The 21,805-nt window shown below is 40.3% G+C and overlaps 1 protein-coding gene across 2 annotated transcripts in view; it reads right to left on the bottom strand.

Moving 5' to 3' along the window:
- The window catches only part of Mtmr3 (myotubularin related protein 3), a 113,233-nt gene that overhangs the window by 10,601 nt on the left and 80,827 nt on the right, over window positions 1–21,805 (bottom strand). For both annotated transcript variants that reach the window (XM_042667627.1, XM_042667628.1), the window contains exons 8-15: window positions 18,653–18,749; window positions 16,023–16,136; window positions 9,691–9,896; window positions 8,888–9,019; window positions 7,865–7,976; window positions 3,806–4,001; window positions 2,867–3,052; window positions 510–680 (exon numbers count right to left, since the gene is read on the bottom strand). In XM_042667627.1, the coding sequence (XP_042523561.1) occupies window positions 510–680; window positions 2,867–3,052; window positions 3,806–4,001; window positions 7,865–7,976; window positions 8,888–9,019; window positions 9,691–9,896; window positions 16,023–16,136; window positions 18,653–18,749 (1,214 nt within the window). The remainder of the gene's footprint in view (window positions 1–509; window positions 681–2,866; window positions 3,053–3,805; window positions 4,002–7,864; window positions 7,977–8,887; window positions 9,020–9,690; window positions 9,897–16,022; window positions 16,137–18,652; window positions 18,750–21,805) is intronic.

The following is a 21,805-nucleotide window of genomic DNA, read 5'->3' as shown; positions in this document are numbered from 1 at the left end:
CATATTGACACACAGACATATGTGTCTCCTTGTCTCTTCTTAACAGAAGGCACTCCACAAGGGAACAAAATTTTAAGGGCCTGCCAGCTCAGACATGCATGCCAATGTCATTAACACTTCTGTGCTGAGACAGAGGCTATCACTGCCCGGCTCATGGGGAGGGGGTGGAAGGTTGAGAGTAGTACCAGCTCAGCCATTAGAGGCATGCAGGAAACAAGGGCCTCTTCTACCAGGTAGACAGAACATACTAAGAACACATTAAGCTCCAAAGAAGGTGCCAAGAAAGGTTCATGTTACAGTGTCATGGAAGAAATACGTATTATACCAAACCATACTGGGCAGGTCAGAACATCACAGGAAACAGGTTTTGCTTAGATAGATGGTAGAGAGAAAAAGGAATCAACCCTAGACCTGCTTTAACAAAGTAGGTGCTTCTCACACAGGCTCTTACATATCTCCCACCCTCAAATTCCTTCTGATTATCAAAGTACAGGCTGAAGCATACATACGGCTTCTGATTGAGAGGAATATAGTAGGTTTTTGAAGGCCTTGTTGCCTGCCCGAAGAAGTGACCATACAGAGCACGTCCGTTCCTGAGTATGCTTTTCCCCTCTTTCCTTGGCGTTGTTGCACAGGAATGTTCCAAAGAGGCAGGAATAGGTATGCTGTACCAGTTTCACCTTAGGGAGTCCAATGAGGCAAGAGTATGCATTAGGGCACAGAGTTTCAGGAACATCAGCCCTGCTGAGCAAATCTACCTGATAGCCTTGAGAGAGCTCTGCAGCTCACTCTGCAGGTGGGGGAAGCCTAGCAGACCACACAACCACTAGCATCCAAGTCACAATCAGGCCAAGGAGTCCTAGCTGCTCCAGTATCTCTTAGCTTCCAAGTTAAAAAGCACCCACACAAGCAACAGAGCATATCAATGGGATACAGGTGCCAGTCAATGTAAACTCTAAGCTTTTTTAAAAAAGCACATTTACAAAAACAACTTCAACACTCAAGAAATCATTACTGAACAGTTCACACACCCCAGCAGGAACATGAGTACTGGACATACAACAATAGCGAGCCCACTCTCTTATCCTGCTGGAGCTTGCTCTAGCTGTCAGATCAAGGTGGCAAGAACTATCAGGCAGGGTGAGAGGGACTGGGCAGGTGCTGGAAAGTGGGAAGGCCTCAATGGGTAAGACCTGATATAAGGGAGAGAGCTAGTCACAAGAGTATCTGGGGGCAGGTAAGCTCTGTAAGCAGTGGCAACAAGAAGCTGTAAGGGGCGCACATGTCTGTCATTTCTGAAGAACAGCACAAACCTGTATGACTAAAGATCATTCAACAGGGAGAAGGACAGGATATGAACCTAGAGACGTATGCAGGGGACTTCAGCTTTCACTCTGTGTGACTGGTCACTAGAGGATTCTGAGGAGGAGAACGATCTGCTCCAATGATTTAGAGATTCTCCTATGATGGGTTAACTTTCTGGGAGTGGAGCAGGAGAAATAATGGCTTAGCCAGCCAGTGTGGCATCAGCAGAGGTTGCACTAAGTAATCAAGTTATAGATATATCAAAAGCAGAGCTACAGAATCTAACAGACTGAATGTAGAGTATAAAATAAAGAGTTGAGGATGATATAAAGCTTTGTGCTTTATGTGAATAGAAGGAGTTGCCATAGGGAAGATAGAAGACTCGAAAAACTGAGTTTTGGAGTAAGGAAATGTAGAAACCAAGAACTGGGTTTTAAATATATTAAGCTTGAAGCACAATTAAAACATCCAAGTCAAGTTGCAGGATATTCACCTGATTAAGGTGAAGCTGAAGGTAAGTGGAGAGGTCTGAGCTGGAAGTGTGTATACATCAGACTCCTCAGCACACTGACAGCACTAAAGCTACTAGACTGGGTGAGATCTTTCAAGAGGGAATAAAGTGAAGCAGCAACCTCGAGGATGAGGCCTAGAACATTCCAACATTCACAACTGGAAAGACCAAGAGGAATCAGCAAGGAGACATAAAGGACCAGCTAGGAGATCAGAGGAGAACTAAAAATGATGAATGTTTTAAGTCAACTGAAGAAAGTAAAAAACAAGTTAAAACTATGCTAAGGGTAATAATGGGTCAAGGAGATAAGGAATCAGCACTGACCACCAGATTAGCATGAAGGCCACTCTGGCAAGAGCAGCTTTGGCAAAGCAGTGGGTGTGTGCCCAACTGAAGCAGGATTAAGAGAAATGAAAAGAAAGGACTTGATATAGCAAGTATAAAAGACTCAAGGAGCTACTGTAAAGGAGAAAAGATCAATGAAATGATAGTTAGGGCTCAATGCTGGACCAAGAAAGGGTTCTGACAAGATAAAAGACATTATTCCATGTTTGTATGTTGCCACAGAAGAAGGAGAGGAGAAATGCTGGAGCCAGTCAGCAGAACAGATGAGAGGAGATGAGAGCTGGTGGACAGGGAGATAGCCAATGGCTGAAAAGGGCCTGGACACTACATCTTCTCCAAGAGGGGGTAGAAAACATGGAATAGAAGATTGGTAAACTGTTCAGAGGGAGCATGGGACATTCTGATTATTTCTGTTTCTAACTATTATTTAGGGTTTCTATCATCCCATCCCTTTAAAGGCTAAATTAAAACACTCAATGTTTGCACAGGAAAACCTGATACCTTGAGATTTACTGAGTGAACAAAAATGCCTGTTTATTGCTATTGCTTTAAAATAAAACCAGAAGGAAATAATCACTGTTCTATTACATTCTAAAAAGGCTTCATAGTTTTATGCAAAAATTGGCTCACTAACATTACCACTAAAGCAACATCCCCCTGAATTTAGACAGTTCCCAAAATGTAGAGTCACAAGTCCAGACTCACAAGGAATGCTTCACTGAACTCAAAAGAGCAAGGAAATTGCCTCTGAAGCTGATGAACGCAGTCAAGCCACTGCAGAAACACTGGACAACGCTCATTCAGATCGTCTGAGTTCTCCCCATGACCACACCGGTCAGCAAACTTATGGCCAAAATCTAGCCACTCCATCTCCACGAGGACCTGGAAACCCTGTAGGGGAGAGACCATTTCTGCTGGATTATCCCAATGGTGACAGTCCTGAGTCTGATGTCACTAATGGCAGCTTCTAACAGCCTCCCAGAAAGCCCTTCTAGCCCAGGCCCATAGTCAATGTCCCCTCCTTGATGAGACATATGCTTCAGATTATTTCCCAATTCCTTGAATTCTATTCTATAGCCATTAAAAGAGCACCAACAATGTATCTACAGAATATTTCTAAGCTTCTCATTTACTTCATAACAGCTGTGCTTTTCCCACAAAATCTCTTAAGTTTGAAATTTTTGCCTTTGGTGTTGAATTTGTAAGATCATATTTGTAACAATCCTTCCCCACCCAAGGTTTACAAATATTCACATACTGTAGGGTATTTTAATGTTTTCTTACATCTTAACCCAGATGGTTATTTCAGAGCACGACTCTTTCTCCACTGAACTTTATGGAGAATTCCATTACCATGTAAGCATGCTAAAATTCCCTGAGAGAAGTCCATATATTCTCAATATCTTATTCCTATATTCTCAATATCTATATTCTATATTCTCAATATCTTATTCCTCACACAGTTGGCCCCAATTTAAGAAGAACTTCAGGAAGCATCATTACAATGTAGCTGAAGGGAAAATAATGTGTAACAACTTCTGCTTCTTTTAAACTTAACCACAATACCCAAATTTATCATAAAATCCTGAGAGGTTTCCTCCACACATTCTGAGGAAATAACTCTTTTCCTTTAGATACACTTACCTCTATGGTTCGGTAGTAAGGATCCAACAAGAGCTTGGCCAATGCCACAATCTGGGGGGTGCGATCCCAGCCATCTGAGCAGTGCACCAGCACTGGGCGCTGATCACGATCCACAGCATGGACTACCAGAAGTGCTGATTTCAAAAGCACAGACAGGTGATGGAGCCATTTTGTGCCCTCAAGAGCTGAAAGCCAGCTTAAAAAAACAAAAACAAAAACCAAAAGCAATGAGAAAATGCCCATTTAAAAAAATTACTCGTTACATCATGTCCAATGCCTGTCAAACTATAAAGCAATTCCCCAAGATTTTTTCTCTCCAAATGTACCACCAAAACGTACTGCCAAAATGAACAGAACATCTGTTTATAAAGCATGTCCAAGGATGAGATTCAAGCTCTACTATGTAACTAAGAAGAACCTTTGAAACAGGGACTGTACTTTATAGTACCTCCTTTGTTCTAATATCCTCATAGATAATTTCCCAGAAAAAAAAATCAGTATTCAATATTCTTCAGTCCATAGTAGCCGCACATACTACAAGAAAAACAAGCCAGGAACTGGCAGCTCATGGCTATAATCTTAGCTAAACAGGAGGCTGAAATCTGAGGATCCTGGTTTGAAGCCAGCCCAGACAGGAAAGTCAGTAAGACTTCTATTTCTAATTAACACCAAAAAGTGAAAAGTAGAGCTATGGCTCAAGTGGTAGAGCTCTAGCCTTGAGGAAAAAAAAAAATCAGGGCAGTGCAGAGGCTCCAAGTTCAGGCCCCAAGACTGGCACACACACAAAAAATAGTACTTTCTGGAATCTTCTCAGAGTCACTTTCATGTAAAGCAATAATTCATGTTCAGCAAGTCTTCCCAGCAAGTTTTCAAAACAAAGAAAATTGATACATATGAATGTGTCTATACTGAGCTATAAGCAGGATGTTATGTCCCCAAATGGTATAAATACTGCCAATTACTCATACTTAACACCTATTACTGTTTGACTATTATTGACTAAAACTGGATGGGCCCAAGATGATGATTTAGACAAGTGCATATTAGTTTATCAATGGCTACACAGAACTGCTGGGCTTAACCCAGACCCAGATTCAGGAAGGAACTAGAAGACACTAAAGGCCTTCAGGAATGTCAGATAAAAAATACAGCCCCTTGGAAGTAACAAGTGAATAACAAGTGACAGTGTTTTCAACTGTGTTCACATCTGTTTCTTGTGTTTCCTTTTCCTAATGGCCCAAAACAAATTCCAATTTTTCCCAAATGCAATCAGATTTGTAGCTTAAGTCCACAAGTCCAGTTCTTCAGAGCCAGAAAAAGGAATAAATAATTCTGTCAGGGAGCTCTGAGAAGGCTTTGACAAGATTAGGCCTACAGTACAAGACAATAAAGGGCTCCTGAACTCTAGGAAATGGACACAAATTCCTGTTTATAGAGTTGAAGGAGGGGGTCTTCCCACCTACACAAGCAGGTAACAGAATGCAAAGTGTTTTACATAGATTAGTTTGTTCTATGACTCAAGGGGCTGAGTCTCCATCATAGTTCTTTCTCAAGCTCAATGCAGAGTAAATAGGAAGAAGTACTACAGCTTACTGAGTTATAAGTCTGTTGTGAGTAAATTCTTAATCTCCAGACTTTTTATATCCTAGTATGTACCTAAGGAATACCTTTTCCTGCTGGATTGTTTGTTCTCATCTCTCACACTGTCTTAGAAGAAAGTAAAAGATAAAGCTTAAGAGAGTAAAAAAATATCTCCCTGCCACTAGAGAAAAGGTAAACAAGGACGAGAACCAGCACAGGGTTCTCCTGAATCTGACTTAGCTGTACGAAAGACCAGCTGGTATGCTCCATGCCTAAGAGAAAAGGGATCCTCTCAAACCTCCTGCTGAGGGGATGCAGTAAAGCTCCCGTGTTGTCAAACAAGAGCAGAGGCACACTATCCTGCAGCCTCCACAGCACCAAATGGATGTCAGGGCTCGGTGATGATGCCCCATCCCTGCCACAGTTTCTTTTTATCCACAAAGGCAGCTTCAATACTGTATTATGCTTTGTGGCCAAATACAAAAATATTCAGTGACATCCTTTTTAACAAAATTCCTCACTCCTCTGAATCTGTCAAGGACTAATTAACAATCTTGTTGATTCTGAGTCTAAAGAAGATCTAAAAAATATTTATTTATTTATTATTTATTTTGCCAGTCCTGGGGCTTGAACTCTGAGCCTGGGCACTGTCCCTGAGCTTCTTTTTGCTCACAGTTAGCATTCTACCACTTGAGCCACAGCTTCACTTTTGGCTTTTTCTGTGCATGTGGTACTGAGGAATCGAACCCAGGGCTTCGTGGATGCAAGGCAAGCACTCTACCACTAAGCCACATTCCCAGCCCTAAAAGAATTTTAATACATGTATTGAAGGTCATGTGGTATAATGTTCTACCTTTTCCATTGTATAGAAAGGAAAACAGGCTCAAAGTAATTAGGCTACTTGACTAACGTTACAGTTCTGCCAGGTCTCCTAATTCCTCAGCCAGGCTTCCTCTATGCCTCACCGTAGGAGAATGCTACAAACTAAACCCTGGAACTGCATAACATATCCTTTTTAATCCCCAAAGGAAAGCCGCAATCTCCCCCTGCTGCTCCGCCGCCCCAATTCAGCTCTTCCCCAAAGGACACTTCTTCCCTAAGGGGATGATTGCAACTATGATGAACTTAATCATTTGCTCCCAAGAGCCAGTACAAGTGGTTCAGGCAACACCTAATTTAATAAATCCAATAAAGAATGCAGCAAAACTTGATATGATCATGAGATCTACTGAACAAGACCTACGAAAACAACTATAGGCTTTTGCATAAACACCAGAAAAAAAGAATATTCTGTCTTCTCTGGTACCATTTCTGACTTTCTGAAATAGTAAAACAGGGGTCTTTAAATATTTATGTATCCATATTTGTTGTACAGAGCTTATTTCTAATGTATCTTGTATTCAAACAGTTACCTTGTTGGGGGTACTGCTTCAGCTTCCTCACTACAAATGCTAGCTATTCATTTTTTATAGTAATCTTCTTATTAAGTGATTACATAAATGTCACAAATTTCACAGTATTGTGAGATAGTGATACTTAAAAGTCACCATCACATTCTAACCTTCATGGGGCAAATTGTCTTTATCATGATCTATAAAGCCTATGAATTCTATGAGCTTTGATAATACAGTTATTTCTTCCACATTAGGTGATATGTACATTTCTTTCCTTTTGCTTAGTGTCAGCTGTTTCCTCTTTCCCACTCATTTCCTCCCTCCCATCGCTGCCATTGAGTTGCTTAGTTCATTTTGATCAATGACCAGTGCAGCTAGCTATTCATTTTTAATAAGCAATAAAAATCATGGTAATATTCTTGGTAAATAAGAGCAGTTTAGAAGATGTAAAAGGAACTGACTTAGTAACAAGTTTAATCTTTCAGTGCATGATGAGTAAATTGTGACTTCTTATGGTTAAGACATCCCACTACAGGACTTCAGAAATAAAGGTATTAAATTGCTTTAGGGCAAAAAATACAGAAGAGAAGGGGATGGTTCCTGGACAAACAAGAAGGCAACACTTCTGTTTTGAGGGGTCTCAAAGGGCTGGATTCTAGCTGGGTGCCAGTGGCTCATGCCTGTAATCCTAGCTACTCAGAAGGCTGAGATCTGAGGATCGTGGTTCAAAGCCAGCCCGGGCAGGAAAGTCCGTGAAACTTTTATCTCCTATAAACCACCAGAAAACCGGAAGTGGCGCTATAGCTCAAGTGGTAGAGCACTGGCCTTGAGCTGAAGAGCTGAGGGACAGCGCTCAGGCCCAGAGTTCAAGCCCCATGACCAACACCCCCCCACCCCACCCCCCAAAAAAAAGGGGCTGGATTCTTCTCCAGTTCTTGCCCTGAGCTGCTCTGCTTTGAGATCCAGGAATAACACTATCCAGAGCGTGAAAGTAGAATTGAAGTTCACCAGGAAATAGAAGAAAGGTATCCATAAAAAGAAAAACCATTTAATGAGCACTGCAACATTAAAGGCGAGGTCTTACTTTCCCGGATCTGGCATCTGTGTGCACAGCAACCGCAAAGATTGAAAACTCCTCCGAATAGAGTGAATGTTTGCCATCCCCATAAACACAACTTCACAGTTTGGGTAATACTCTGGAGAGAATAACAATAAAGAAAACACAAACATGTTGAGTTTAGAGCCCACATGGCCAAATTTAAAAGTAAACTGGCTATAAAACAAACCCACTGCAGCTGCTTACTAATGAAACTGCAACGTGGTGATGCTTGGCTATTAGTCCAGTGTTCTATCCTAAGAGGAAAACAGTGTTTGAATTTTAGCTGTTTTCTGTGAAAAGAAAGGAAGGTCAGATCCATTAAGAGGATACTGACATAAAATGAAGTCTGTTATCTTTAAAAAGATTTGCAAACTTCTACATCACTCCATTTCTGGGCCTCATCTAACTCACGGTTCTGAAGTCTCTTTGAAAGAATTGGGCAGAACAATGCCTTCATGTATTCAAATTTTACCTAGGTACAGCTGCTTTCAATTTCCATCTTAGCTCGCACCTGAGTAAGGAGCTTGGCGCCTCTGCCTGCACCATCAGTACACAGCTGGCATGGAGACACTCTTTCCTTAGGGGACAGACAGCATTCAAACAGCAGGAACGTGGTAGGTCCTGATGGGGTACCCGTATTTACAGCTTCAGTATTCACCCCATGTTTTTTAGGGAGAAGCCCTAAAAGGAGTTGGCTAGTGGGTTAGTGATGAACCCAATCACTGTCAAAGGCAACAAAAGCTTTTATGAGGCCAAGAAGTTGCACCACTAAAGCAGCAATCAAACATGAACAGGCCTTGTTAAAATTAGACAAGAAACATCTGCTTTCCTTGTCTCCTAAGGATGGCACAGAGAAGGTCTCATCTCCTCCTTCCCCCATTTTTGCTCAGAAGAGCAGTGAAAAGATACTGTCTCTCCCAAGACACTTAAAACTGATAATTAAGCCTAGGTGGGCAAAGCTGCACTTCCAAGGGCAGAGCACTGGTGTCAAAGCCCCAGACATCTCACCTGGGCACTCACAGCCTCCTCCTTTGGCTCGGTTGGCCACCGCTGCGGCGTAGGAGCGGGCATCCAAGATCAAAAGCTTTTGTGGCTGGATGGCTAAATTCTCTGCTCCTGAAGCATTTGACAGAGAAGAATCTAGGGACATTGGGGTAGGGGGACATGAAATAAAACTGTCTTTTCTAGAATTGTGAGAACAAGAAGCACATTATTATAGTACAAAAAAATAGCTCAATTAAATGAAAACCTTCACACAAGGTCTTCTTCCTAGTTTCTCTTTTGCTTTTAAATTTCAAAAAAAAAAAGTTGATTTATTTTCTAACACTAACTCCTGTAGCACATGAGATCTGTACTGCTCAATCTCTTCCCCTCGTTTTCATGCCTGGAGTCCTTTTATAAAGCCCGGTATCTACAAGTTGAACTCAGGGTCTCATATTTGCTAAGTAGGTATGTATTATTTTAGCCAGGTCTCCAGCCTTTTTGCCTTATTTTTCAAATAAGATAACAAGGCCTGAACTACAGTCCTGTCAATGCATCACAGTTGGGATGACAGGTACTCACAACTATACCCAGCTTTTTATAGTTAAGATGGAGGTTCACAATCCTGAGTAGCTAGAATTACAGGTGTGAGCCACTGTGCCTGGCTGCTCTAGTTCTCTACCAAGACTCATGACTCCTCAGACAAGTCTATCCGATTCTTTCTTCTGTAAAAGTTAACACTATCTTCTAAAAGACCACACCAAAAAAAAACCCACAAAAGGTTCTGAGAACTACAAAAACTGCTGCCATGGATCAAGGGAGCAACTTACCAAATTCCACATCAGAAAGGTCTGCTCCGTTAGGAAAGTCTCGAGAACTGTTCCTAGTTGACAGCTTGCTGCCACTTGATCGGGAATCAGAAGCACAAGCTTTGGCCACTGACTGCACCAGGTGTTCATCATCTGCATTTCGCCAACCCCACCAGCTGACCTCTGGCTGTCCACAGCGGGCAATGACAGCACCATTGTTCTGGTGCCTGTACGGGAATAAGACACTACTGTACCATCCCACCATTCAGATGCTATATACTCACACAATTTTAAGTGGCTTAATGAACAATGTGACTCTAATAACTGGGGTGGCCTCAAGTTCTCTCAGTACTAGAGGGCAGAAATTTCATATACACAATTAACAATACCTATGCATATCCTTCTTCAGTTATCACACCATCACCTCTTTAAAGCACCTGTGTACTTCTTTGATTGCTGGTTCTGAGACCTGAACTCAGGGCCTGGGTACTGTCCCTGAACTAAGCTAAAGACTAGTTCTACCACTTGAGCTACAGCTCTACTTCTAGCTTTTGGGGTAGTTTACTTGAGATTAAAATCTCATGGGCTTTCCTGCCCAGCTGAGCATGAGACTTTTTGTTGTTGTTGTTGTGGGTCATGGGGCTTGAACTCAGGGCCTGGATACTATCCCTGAGCTTTTTTGCTCAAGAATGGCTATCTACCACTTTGAACCATAGCATCACTTCTACTTTTCTAGTCATTAACTGGAGATAAAGTCTCATGGACTTTCCTGCCTGAGCTGGCTTTAAACTGCAATCCTCAAATCTCAGCCTCCCAAGTAGCTAGGATGAAAAGTATGAGCCATGGGTGCCCATTAAAATTATTTTTAATAATTTTTTTGGCACTGGGGGGGGGTTGAATTCAGGGTTTGAGCCCCCATTTTTTTTTGGCTTTAGTCACTTTTTAGATAGAGTTTAGTATTTTTATCTAGGCTGGCCTCAGATCATGACAATGTCTTACTTATGGATTCCTATGTAGCTAGGACCACCGGTACATATCACCACATCCAATTTATGGATTAAGATGGGAAATGGGGGAAGTCTTCGCTAAGTTTTTTGCCCAGGCTGGTCTTGAACCCCAAACCTCCTGACTTCTAACTCCTGAGCAGCTGAGATGACAGGTTTATACTATGAGAAAAAATAATATTCACAATTAGAATATTTTAATTTATTTAGGGGAAATCAGGTAAAATGAACAACCTAAATACTTTGCTAATTTTGCTCCCCAGTAATGAAGTACTAATCCCTTATATCCTCTACTGAACCTAAACCCCCCTGCATAATACATGTTGGAATATAGAAAAATGTGTTGTTTCACTGTTCTGAGGGTCAATCACAGTAACTGTACACGCATGCTGCCTGAGGGATTCTTTCTGAATTGATTCTACCTTTGGGACTGGAACACTTACCTAAGTCCACAGACTGCTTTATAAAATCTCCTGTGACTTAATGAGTCACACATTACTCCTACAGGCATATAACTCAGGCCCTTCGAAAGAGGCCTAAAGAACAAACTCAAGTGATTCATATTCTGATAGATGCTTTTTCAAAAAATTCATACAGCATTACAGAAGACTTTCAGAAGTTATTAAAGCCTGCAAGTGTTTGTTAATTAGATAATTGTAGCAATCAAAAAATTAGAAAAACCCTATTATTTAGCAGAAGGAAAGAGTAAAGTTCTAATACTTGCTATAACATTGATGATCCCGACTATGTTACACTAGGTGAAATAAGCCAGCCACAAAAGGCCATATTCTGTACAATTCCGTTATATGAAGTCTCCACCTATCTATAGTGACAGATTACTAACTGCTTGGGACTACTGATTACTTGAGGTTACTTGAGATTATTGTAATGTGGGGTTAGGGAAAGAATGAGCAATAACTGCTAATGGATATGAGGTTTCTGATCTGAGTAATGAAAATGAACTAAAATTGTACAGCTCCAAATACACTAAATATAAACTTAAGGGGCGAACTATATGTGATAAACATCAATAAAGCTATTTTTAGGTTATCAAATAACTATAAAAATAAGTGATCAGAAAGAAAGGCTCATGGGAAATTCAAATGTCCTTCTATTCAACTGTGAATTGCAAAGAAAGATATCCAGGTTTTACTTTAAAATTGTTTTAAAACATGAATATACAGCCGGGCGCCAGTGGCTTACACCTATAATCCTAGCTACTAGGAAGCTGAGATCTGATGATCACAGTTCAAAAGCCAGCCCATGCAGAAAAGTCCATGAAACTCTTATCTCCAATAAACCACCAGAAAACTAGAAGTGGCGCTGTGGCGCTCAAGTGGAAGCCTTGAGCTGAAGAGCTCAGGGACAGTGCCCAGGCCCAGAGTTCAAGCCCCATGACTGACAACAAAAACAAAACAAAACAAAAATCCCATGAATATGCAAACACACACATGACATAGATGGATTTAAATAAAATGTAACAGTGAATCTATTTGCCTTCTTCAGGGAACAATGTGAGAAAGATTTTTGTTTTTAAACCTAAGGTTCACTGGCAAATGAATTAGATATGGCAATAACCAAATTCTATGGAACCACCACCATCTCCTTAGTAATTTTTTTTTTTTTTGGTTGGTCATGGGCCTGAACGCTGGGCCTAGGCACTGTCCCTCAGCTCTTCAGCTCAAGGCTAGGACCACTTGAGCCAGAGTGCCACTTCCGGCTTTCTTCTACTTATGTGGTGCTGAGGAATCAAACCCAGGGCCTCAAACATGCAAGGCAAGCACTCTACCACTGAGCCACCTTCTCAGCCCCTACTTTGTAATTTTTGAAGCCCTTCTCACTGTGAGTCAAGAAGCTGGAAGTACTACTGTACTGCCAACATTTGGATCATGTGCTGAATGAAACCAAATAGGAAATAAAACCACACCTTGTCATGTCTCCTTACAAACAGGCACTAGGTAATTCCTGAGCTGAATGATTACAAGCCTCTTGGGGAAGAGGCTAGCATGGCTTTTTTGAGCACATTCTTGCTCTCAAGTCTTCCAGCACTGCCCAAGAAGAACATTAGGTGGCACTCTTCAGCCTTGATCTTTGGTTGTTGAGGGGCCATGGGATGGATTTACAAAACTAGATTTCGAGTGGGTTACTTACTGCAAGAAAGTTATGTTTCTGTAGTCTTCTAAAATGCTTTAGACTGCACAAAAGATAACTCAAAAACTACAGTTTAAAAGAACACTAAAAAGCACTTTTATCACTTAAACAGAACCAGGAAAAGAATCAAATATGTCTGATGTACAAAAGTACAAACAATGTCCAATGGATGTGCCCTGCTTATTAAAACACTGCTTCGATTTACACAAAAACACATACCATTTTAACTATTTCTAATTTAAGAATCAGGCAAACTCCCTGTGTGAGTAGGAATTTATAATGATCACCATGCACACAAAGAATGGAGCTGTGAACTGCACTACATATGGTGCCTTTTGCACCACCTTGCTGTTAGAGCAATCTCTGTCTTCAGCTATAAATCCAATTAAGAGTTCTTTTGTCACAGAAGGACAAGGTCCTTATCAGGTGCCAGTTTGGCATGGAGCTGTCACATAACTGCAGCTAGCAACCTAGGAAGTCACTGGTGTAGTCTACAGACAACTAAATTCAGCAAATGTATGTTGGGTTCAGAGGCATCCTGCCACCTAGGCTAGGAAAGCAGAGAGAACATTCTTCAATGCACCTCTCACAAACCTCCCAAACATAGCCAGCCAGTTTGGAGCTCAGAGATAACAAACACATATTCTAAGATAGGCCAGCTTCAGGAAGACTGTCTGCTTTTACATAGACAACACCAAGACCTTGTGCGTGCGTGCGTGCGTGCGTGCGTGCGTGCGTGCGTGCGTGTGTGTGTGTGATATTTGCACACAAATACATATAAAGAATATGTATATAATATATAGTGGATTCTTTTATTTTTCTTAGATGGTGTTACTGGAGTTTCAAGTTTGCACTTGCTGTTTTATCCTCAAGGCTAGCACTCTACCTCTTGAACCATAGCTCTACTTCCAACTTCTTTGATGTTTAATTGGAGATAAGAGTCTCCATGGACTTCCCTGTTTGGGCTGACTTCAAATGACAATCCTCAGATCTCAGCCTTTTGAGTATTTGGACTATAGGGTGAGCTGCCAGTGCTGGGTTCTGCTTTGACTATTTTAAAGACAGGGTCTGGCCTATGGCCTGGGCTAGCCTGGACTATGGTTCTCCTATTGATACTTCCCACCATAGCTGGGATGACTAGTAAGCATCATAATTCCCATTTTTTCCTGTAGGGGTGGGATTTCCCAAACTTTATTTCCTGGTCTGGCCCTGGAACTGGCAACTCTTGATCTCAGCCTCCTGAGATCTCAGCCACTGACCCTGGTTTCAACTGCAATCCTTTGAGAGATTTTCTCTGAAAAAAAAAAAAAAAAAAGGAAAATTTACCTTTATGTATATACTCTAGAGTCTCTAGAAAAGGGAAAAACCCTAGGGATTATGCCCTCTAGAATACAATTTAGTAAAGAAAAAAGTTCTAATCCTTATTCCATTCTAGAGGATTTGTTTTTCTCCAACCAGGACTCTTAGGCTTCTCTGCCAAAGGGTAGAATTCCAAAAGCCTCTCATTTGAAAATGAGACTACTTCACCCTTATGCTCAAAGTCAGTGAGGCCCACAGACTGTAGGCTATTGATCTAACACAGCTGTTGGCCATGCATCAGCTGGATGCTTTGCCCATTCCAGTGGGGCTGCTCACTGATAAAGACTCAAATCCCTTCAGCTTTCACTACTATCTAATTTCTCATTACTTGAGTGATAGGTAAATTTGATGATCTACCTTTTTTAGGGTTTCATCACCACAAAAGTGATGAAAACTAAGAGAATAAACCTAATGGGTCCCACTGGGCCAGAGAAAATATTTTTCACTCTATGGTTCAGGGGTGGGAAGCAGAATTTGCCTTCAGTGGACTAAATGAATAAGCTGGTTACCTCACAGGGAATTCCAGGAGAAATCCCTTCTGACAATCTCAATAATTTCACTGGAATGCCTCTTGCACTCAAGAGTTTCTAACTAAGCCATTGGTTTGGCCTCAGAGTCCAAAAAATCTGCAAACTAGAAAATGAATTGTAACCTAAGGAAGTAACAGCAATGACTTCTTAAAAATCTAACATGTAGGGCTGGGAAGTTGGCCCAGTGGTAGAGTGCTTGCCTTGCATAAATAAGGCCCTGGGTTCAACACCACATAAGCAGAAAAAAGCTGGAAGAGGCACTGCGGCTCAAGTGGTAGGGTGCTAGCCTTGAGCTGAAGAGCTGAATGACAGATAGTGCCCAGGCCCAGAATTCAGGCCCCAAGACTGACCAAAAAAAAAAAAAAATCTAACATGCTTCTCTAAAAACTGAGTCATTGATTTGTAAAGGCAGTGCTCAAGGAATATAATCTACACCAATCACTTAAATAAGCGCAGTGTCACTACTCAAGAGAATAAAGTGGAGTCAATTACAGAACTTACTCAAGGTACTACAGCAAGCAGTGTCACCAAAGATATGAACACAGGTTTGGATTTACTCTTAAAATACTTGTTATTCCTGGGCTGGGAAGGTGGCTCAGTGGTAGAGCGCTTGCCTTGCATGCCTGAGGCCCTGGGTTCGATTCCTCAGTACCACATAAGCAAAAAGAAAAAAGCCGGAAGTGGCGCTGTGGCTCAAGTGGTAGAGTGCTAGCCTTGAGCTGAAGAGCTGAGGGACAGCACCCAGGCCCAGAGTTCAGGCCCCATGACCGGACCCAAAAAAAAAAAAAATACTTGTTATTCCTTCACCTTTCCACCAACCTCCCTTTCTATAACTTGCAACTCTTGGATCTTTATGCTTTACATCTCTGAAATCTACCCTGTCCCAGCCTTCTTCTCTAAATGTTTCCTCTCAAAACAAGTCTTTCAGACATCAAAGAAAGTATCACTGTTGATTCCACTCTCTTTTCCCAAGTCTTACTTTCTAGGACTCATCTCTCTCAATCCTAAAGCCCCACTTACATCTGAAGCTAAATGTAGCAAACACACATGATCTTCAAACTGTAAACCTAACTACTTTTCTATTAAAATGTTCTCACCAGTGTCACCCAAACTGCCAGCTAGAGTTCTAGGCTGCCAATGTGTTACTAGAGGAGCAGCTTCAGCAATAAGGAAGCACAGACCTGTCCAGAAAGTTCTCTGAAACTCTTCCACCCTGTCCCAGTTTAGCAGCGGTAAAGGCAAAAGACCACACACTACATGCACTGGGCAATAGTGCTAGCCCAAGCTAGTGCTGGTCTGGCTTACTTACCTATAGACGACTGCAGGGATGCGCTTCCAGGACCTGAAGCTTGCTACACTTTCTAGTTCTTTGTCAGTGATCCAGGCAGGCACAATGAGCTCTTGTGGATAGCTACCACATAATCTAATAGATGAGAAAGAGGGTGTGGGCAGTGGAGAGACAGATGAGAGATGATCTGGGGTAAGTCAACATGGGAATACAAATTATGCTATCACAAAGCCAGTTAGAAGGCCAGTTAACTTTTGGTCTTCGAAACAGAAAGGGCTGTTCTAAGTGTTTGCTTATACTATACACATTGGTGATATTACTGTGGGTCATTCCACTTGATGCTACCTTTTGATATCTGGAAATCTAACAGTGTAAAAAAGAGTTGAGGGACACTGTCTTTACTTTCTATACTAACTGTTGTAACACACATATTGGTCATTTCTAACAACTATTTCAGGTTTCCAGAGACTTCTTAGGATTAACTAAGATTCTTTTATTTTAACCAGACTGTCTTAATTACAGGTAACTGGTACAGCAAGGAATGTAGCATATGCTAGCCTATGTGCATAAAAACTGACAGTCCCATCAAGCAAAGTGAGGAATGTAAACATGATATTGGTCCCAATTTCCATAGAACATACTCCACAACAAACTATACTCTGAGGAAAAAGCTCTATTTTCATAAAGGAAGATGCTAGCTAGCTGCACGCCAGTCAAGTTAGGGGCCTGGGAACTAACACTTCTGATAGGTTTTTATGTATAGGATAATGCCTCTCTATGGGAAAACTAAGCTTCTTTCTTAATATGAAGAGAAATTAAGACCTTCAATTCAAACACTGGAACATGCCAACTATCATCTCCATACCTCCCCCTTTCTATCCATTCCTATGAATTATTAGAAGTAGAACGCCATACAATGGTTTAAGAAGTGAGGTTTGATCATTTTACATTAACTATCTCTTAGGTTTTCATTTCCAGAAGCTGATATAACAGGAGTTTAAAAGCCACTAGATCACAGTGACTATAAGTAGCTTTACAAACTTCCTAACAACTAGCCACTAAATCCTAAAAATAACCTGAAACACAGTATTCACTGACCAAGAATTTTACTCCTTTTTTTAATGCTCAAGAACAGATATGATTCCCTCTTTTCCTTCATAGTACCAAGAATGTTTCAAAGTCTTGAAGACTGATTTTAAGTACAACGAGTAGATTCAAAGACAAGAATTTTTAAAAGCTACATTAGGAATTAAAAAAAAAAAAAGTTTGGTGAGTGAGGGCTCTAAGTTACACTGGACACATATATGAACATGTTAAACTGGAGCCCTTTTGTACAACTATTTGAATAATGCATATATTAAAACAAAAGTTTAGCTTTGGGCTAGGAAGGTGGCTCAGTGGCAGAGCGCTTGCCTTGCATGCATGAGGCCCTGGGTTCGATTCCTCAGTACCACATAAGCAGAAAAAGCCGGAAGTGGCGCTGTGGCTCAAGTGGTAGAGCGCTAGCCTTGAGCTCAAGAGCTGAGGGACAGCGCCCAGGCCCAGAGTTCAGGCCCCATGACTGGCAAAAAAAAAGGTTTAGCTTCATTTTTTTGACTATCAAATTTTCTGAACATTATACTCATTATCCTATAGGTACTACGCTACACAGCCCTTCAACAAGCACTAGGTGCTTCCTTAGCTTATCACTATTGATAAGTAGGTGCCAGTGCAGGGAAGGTGAGCTGCGGCCAGCAGAGCTTGTGGCAGCCTCAGACTCTCTAAGTCCTGTCTCTTCTCTATGCTCCTCCACCTTTCCCTATTATGTCTCAGAGAACACTACAGTTCTGAGATTAAAACAATCCCAGGTTCTTAACTCCTTGGCTAAGGCCCATGTTAGAGTGTATACAGTAGTTAATAATTTCCCAACAGAAAAAAATGATGGGTAGACACAAACAGGCCAGGAAAATTGGCTATGGTAATTTGAAGCAACTCAGAGGTCTGAAAGATTAGTGCTACAAACTTTAAAAGGAAAAGGATATTTTATAGAAACTTGCATTACCAAAAATATAGTTATCTTTCTCCCCCACTCCACCATAATATCTATATGTTTTAAGGAAACACGTTAACAGGTACATATTTAATAATAATAGTGTTAACCTGTAAATGGCTTAATGGTCATAGCTGTGAAGTTAGTTTAAGATCAACATATTAAAGAATAATATACTTAATATAGTAATACATTAATGTATATTAATACAGAGTAATACTTAATGTCTATTTCATAGAGTCTGGAGTAAAATGGCAAAGACTAGCTCCTATGAGATCATGGTTCCTTATCTCTAAGGTGATGGCAAGCAGTAATGAGAACAGTGAAAACTGCCTGCCTACAGAGAGGTAAGCACATTATCTAGACATGCTTGTATATGCCAAGAAGAACAGAGGCCTGAAGGGGACAGAAAAACACTTTCAGGATCTTGTTAACTAAGGATCACTTTCTACTTCAGCAAAGGGAACAGAAGGTTAAAGAAGTATGCTGAAGATCATGCATTTAGACTTAATAAATAAAACTATTTTAAAGGAGAAGTATTAGGTTCAAATTTCTGCCACCTGAGAATTGAGCTTTCTACACTGGCTGTGAAATACAGTCTGTAGGGACCCACACAACTCACTTGTACTTCTCATTAATATTGGAAATCCTCCAGGCGTTGTTCATATCAAAACCCATCCGCTCCACTTCGTTCTTAAACCTTGACGTTACATGCTCCCCTAGGGGCCAGAGAAAGAGAGAAAGAGAATGAGAGAGAGAGGGAGAGAGACAGAGAAAGAGAGAGAGAGAGACAGAGGGAGGGAGAGAGAGACAGAGACAGAGAGACAGAAAAACAGACAGCAGAAAATAAGAAATGAATACCATTTTCTGAAACCATAGTTACTTTGTTATATTTTTAAAAATTCAAAGGCAAGAATTGTATAAATAATAAAATAATATATATTTAGTTTCAGTTTTTAAAAACCAAGCAAGTTAAGACAATAAGGAGATAATAACATTTATTAAGAATTATACTATCTCATTTCATCTCCACTAGTGACTAGGAGGGCAGCCATCACAGAGCTCATTTTACAGCAGACAGACAGGAAAGGCTTTTATGGCCATTGTTCGATCTTGTCACTCTGGCTACTTTTTCTACCTCAACAATCAGATCCACAGTATATATAATAAAAAAAAATTAAAAAGATCATTAAGAGTGACGGAAGGGGTGGATTAAGAGGGTGGCTCATGCCTGTAATCCTAGCTACTCAGGAGGCTGAGATCTGAGGATCACAGTTCAAAGCCAGCCTGGGCAGGAAAGTCTGTGAGACCAGAAGTGGTGCTGTGGCAAGTGGTAGAGCGCTTGACTTGAGTTGAAGAGCTGAGGGACAGTGCCCAGCCCAGAGTTCAAGTCCCACAACTGACAAAAAAAAAAAGAGGGATGAGTAAGATTGGTAAGAATGTTCAAAGGGGGTGACACTGAGCAAGATGCACTATATTCATATACTGCTTTGTTGAATGGCAACTCCTTTGTACAATTACTTTATATAAAATTATATATATATATATATATATATATATATATATATATTCTCCCCCCAAAAAAGATCATCAAGAACAGTAATGTAGATCTATGATCCTGCATCAAAACCTTTTTCAGTCAGATTTAGAACTTAAGAGTTTTCTGAATTTTAGAATAGTGTATGATTAAAAAACAATCGGAGCACAATCTCAATAGGTACTAGCTAATCACACATTGATATTTTCCAGTGAACTACACAGATAATTCACACCAAGTGGGGAATGGTCATATCAGCTCAGCTCAGGTCAAATTACCAAAAAAGGATAAGAAAAGCCTTTTGTTCTCTAAGCCTTTTAGATTACCTAGCTGCAGTAAGTAAGTGGTTAAGGAATCAATCCTAACTGCCAGTATTCAAGAATTCCAGGAAATATCCAACTACTAAGCAAGGACTGAGCATCTATAAGAGCACCCATCCAAATAAGTATAATCTACATTTGTCCTAATAAATTTGCCTTTTCTTTAAGACAATAATAAAGGTAGAGACATCATAAATGTCATAAATCTGAAGTGCTTTCTTTCTTGAAAACAGTCTTAGGGAAATAATTTTATTAAAATAAAAAACATTTGCCAGGCGCAGTGGCACAGGCCTGTAATCCTAGCTACTCAGGAGGCTGAGATCTGAGGATTGCAGTTCAAAAGCCAGCCCAGGCAGGAAAATCCATAAGACTCTTATCTCCAATCAACCACCAGAAAAACAGAAGTGGTACTGTGGCTCAAGTGGTAGAGCACTCGCCTTGACCTGAAGAGCGCAGGCCTCAATTCAAGCCCCACAACCAGGAAAAAAAAAAAAAAAAAGCATTAGCAGACGTCTAATATATATAAATTGGCATTACAGGTTGTAAATAAATATTAGTGAAGGCTGGAAGAAACCACAATAACAAATAAAAGCACAAAACGAACTGCTTTGCTGATAGTATAAAGCTTTTCTCTCCTTGGGAGAAGAGTTACAGAATAGGAAACAGCAATTACTTGAATGAAGGACAATTCTGTAAAACTACTTCCCATTTAAACTGTTTTTCTTGAGCTTAGCTAGGTATTATATGCTTCCTGAAGGAATGCTATAAAAAGATGAGGTTCAGAGATGTAGGGAGAAGTAATAGCTGAGTATGTCCATTTGAAAAGTTTTAAAAGCAATGTGGCAGGTTTCCAAATAGGAAAAAAAAGGCAACTTATCTGAATTTGGGTACCATCTGTCGACAAATACAAGAAATACTGACCATTGGGAATACTAAACCAGGAGTCTTCCACTCAAAATCTAAAAGCTATAAAATTGACAACTCAATTAATTAAAAATGTTATTTTCCCCTCCTACTACAAAAAGAAAAACTATATTTTTAGTGGTTTTTATATCTATTTTAAGATACACAGATACTAAAGAAATCTTGTGAATTAAAAATAACCACTGGCAAAATAACAAGTACTACAACAACCACCACCAGCAATATTCACTATTATAGACTCAGTACCTAAAGAAAGAATTTGAACCACCATTCAGAACACAAAATTCTGAGCTATACAGAGAAACACATACTAATTAGTAGTCATAGAAAATCTGTCGTTTCAAGTTTCTTGAGAACAGGAATAAGTTTTAATTATTTTTTATATCCATAAAAACAGTGATTTCACAAATTTTGAAAATGGCCATTACAGCCTACAACAAAAATTAAGTTTTCTATTTAGGAGGCCAAGATCTGAAAATCACAGATTGAATTAGTTATTATGTTGCAATAACCCAACTTGTTTTAAATACTGAGGCTGTAAGAGTCTTTTGTCTAGTTTCATATTTCTATTTCTCTTCTTGGCTTCTTCTATCCCAAATGAGAATTTGTTCCTTTTCAGTATTTAGTGTTTTTGTATCATATACAATCCAACAATAGACTTCATTTTCTGAAGGTTTTCAAGAAATGTACACTTTATCAATCTTTAATCTGAAAGAAATTTACCACCCAAAGCCAATTCCCTGGCTGATTCTGTATAAATGTGAGTACTCAAGTCCATAAGGCACACAGGTGCACACAGGCCTGCTATAAAGAGACTGTCTCTTACTCCTTTTGTTTTTTGTTTTTGTTTTTTTGGTTGGTTGTGAGGCTTGAACTCTGGGCCTCGACACTGTCCCTCAGCTCTTCAGCTCAAGGCTAGCACCCTACCACTTGAGCTATAGTGCAATTTCAAAACTCTTTGTTTTTGTTTTTTGGAGACTGTAACTTACTCAGC

This window comes from Dipodomys spectabilis, unplaced genomic scaffold, assembly GCF_019054845.1.
Source record: "Dipodomys spectabilis isolate Male_0828 unplaced genomic scaffold, ASM1905484v1 ptg000416l, whole genome shotgun sequence".
Lineage (NCBI taxonomy): Eukaryota > Metazoa > Chordata > Mammalia > Rodentia > Heteromyidae > Dipodomys > Dipodomys spectabilis.
The sequence above is the reverse complement of the archived record's forward strand: the minus strand, read 5'-3'. Positions and strand labels throughout refer to the sequence as shown.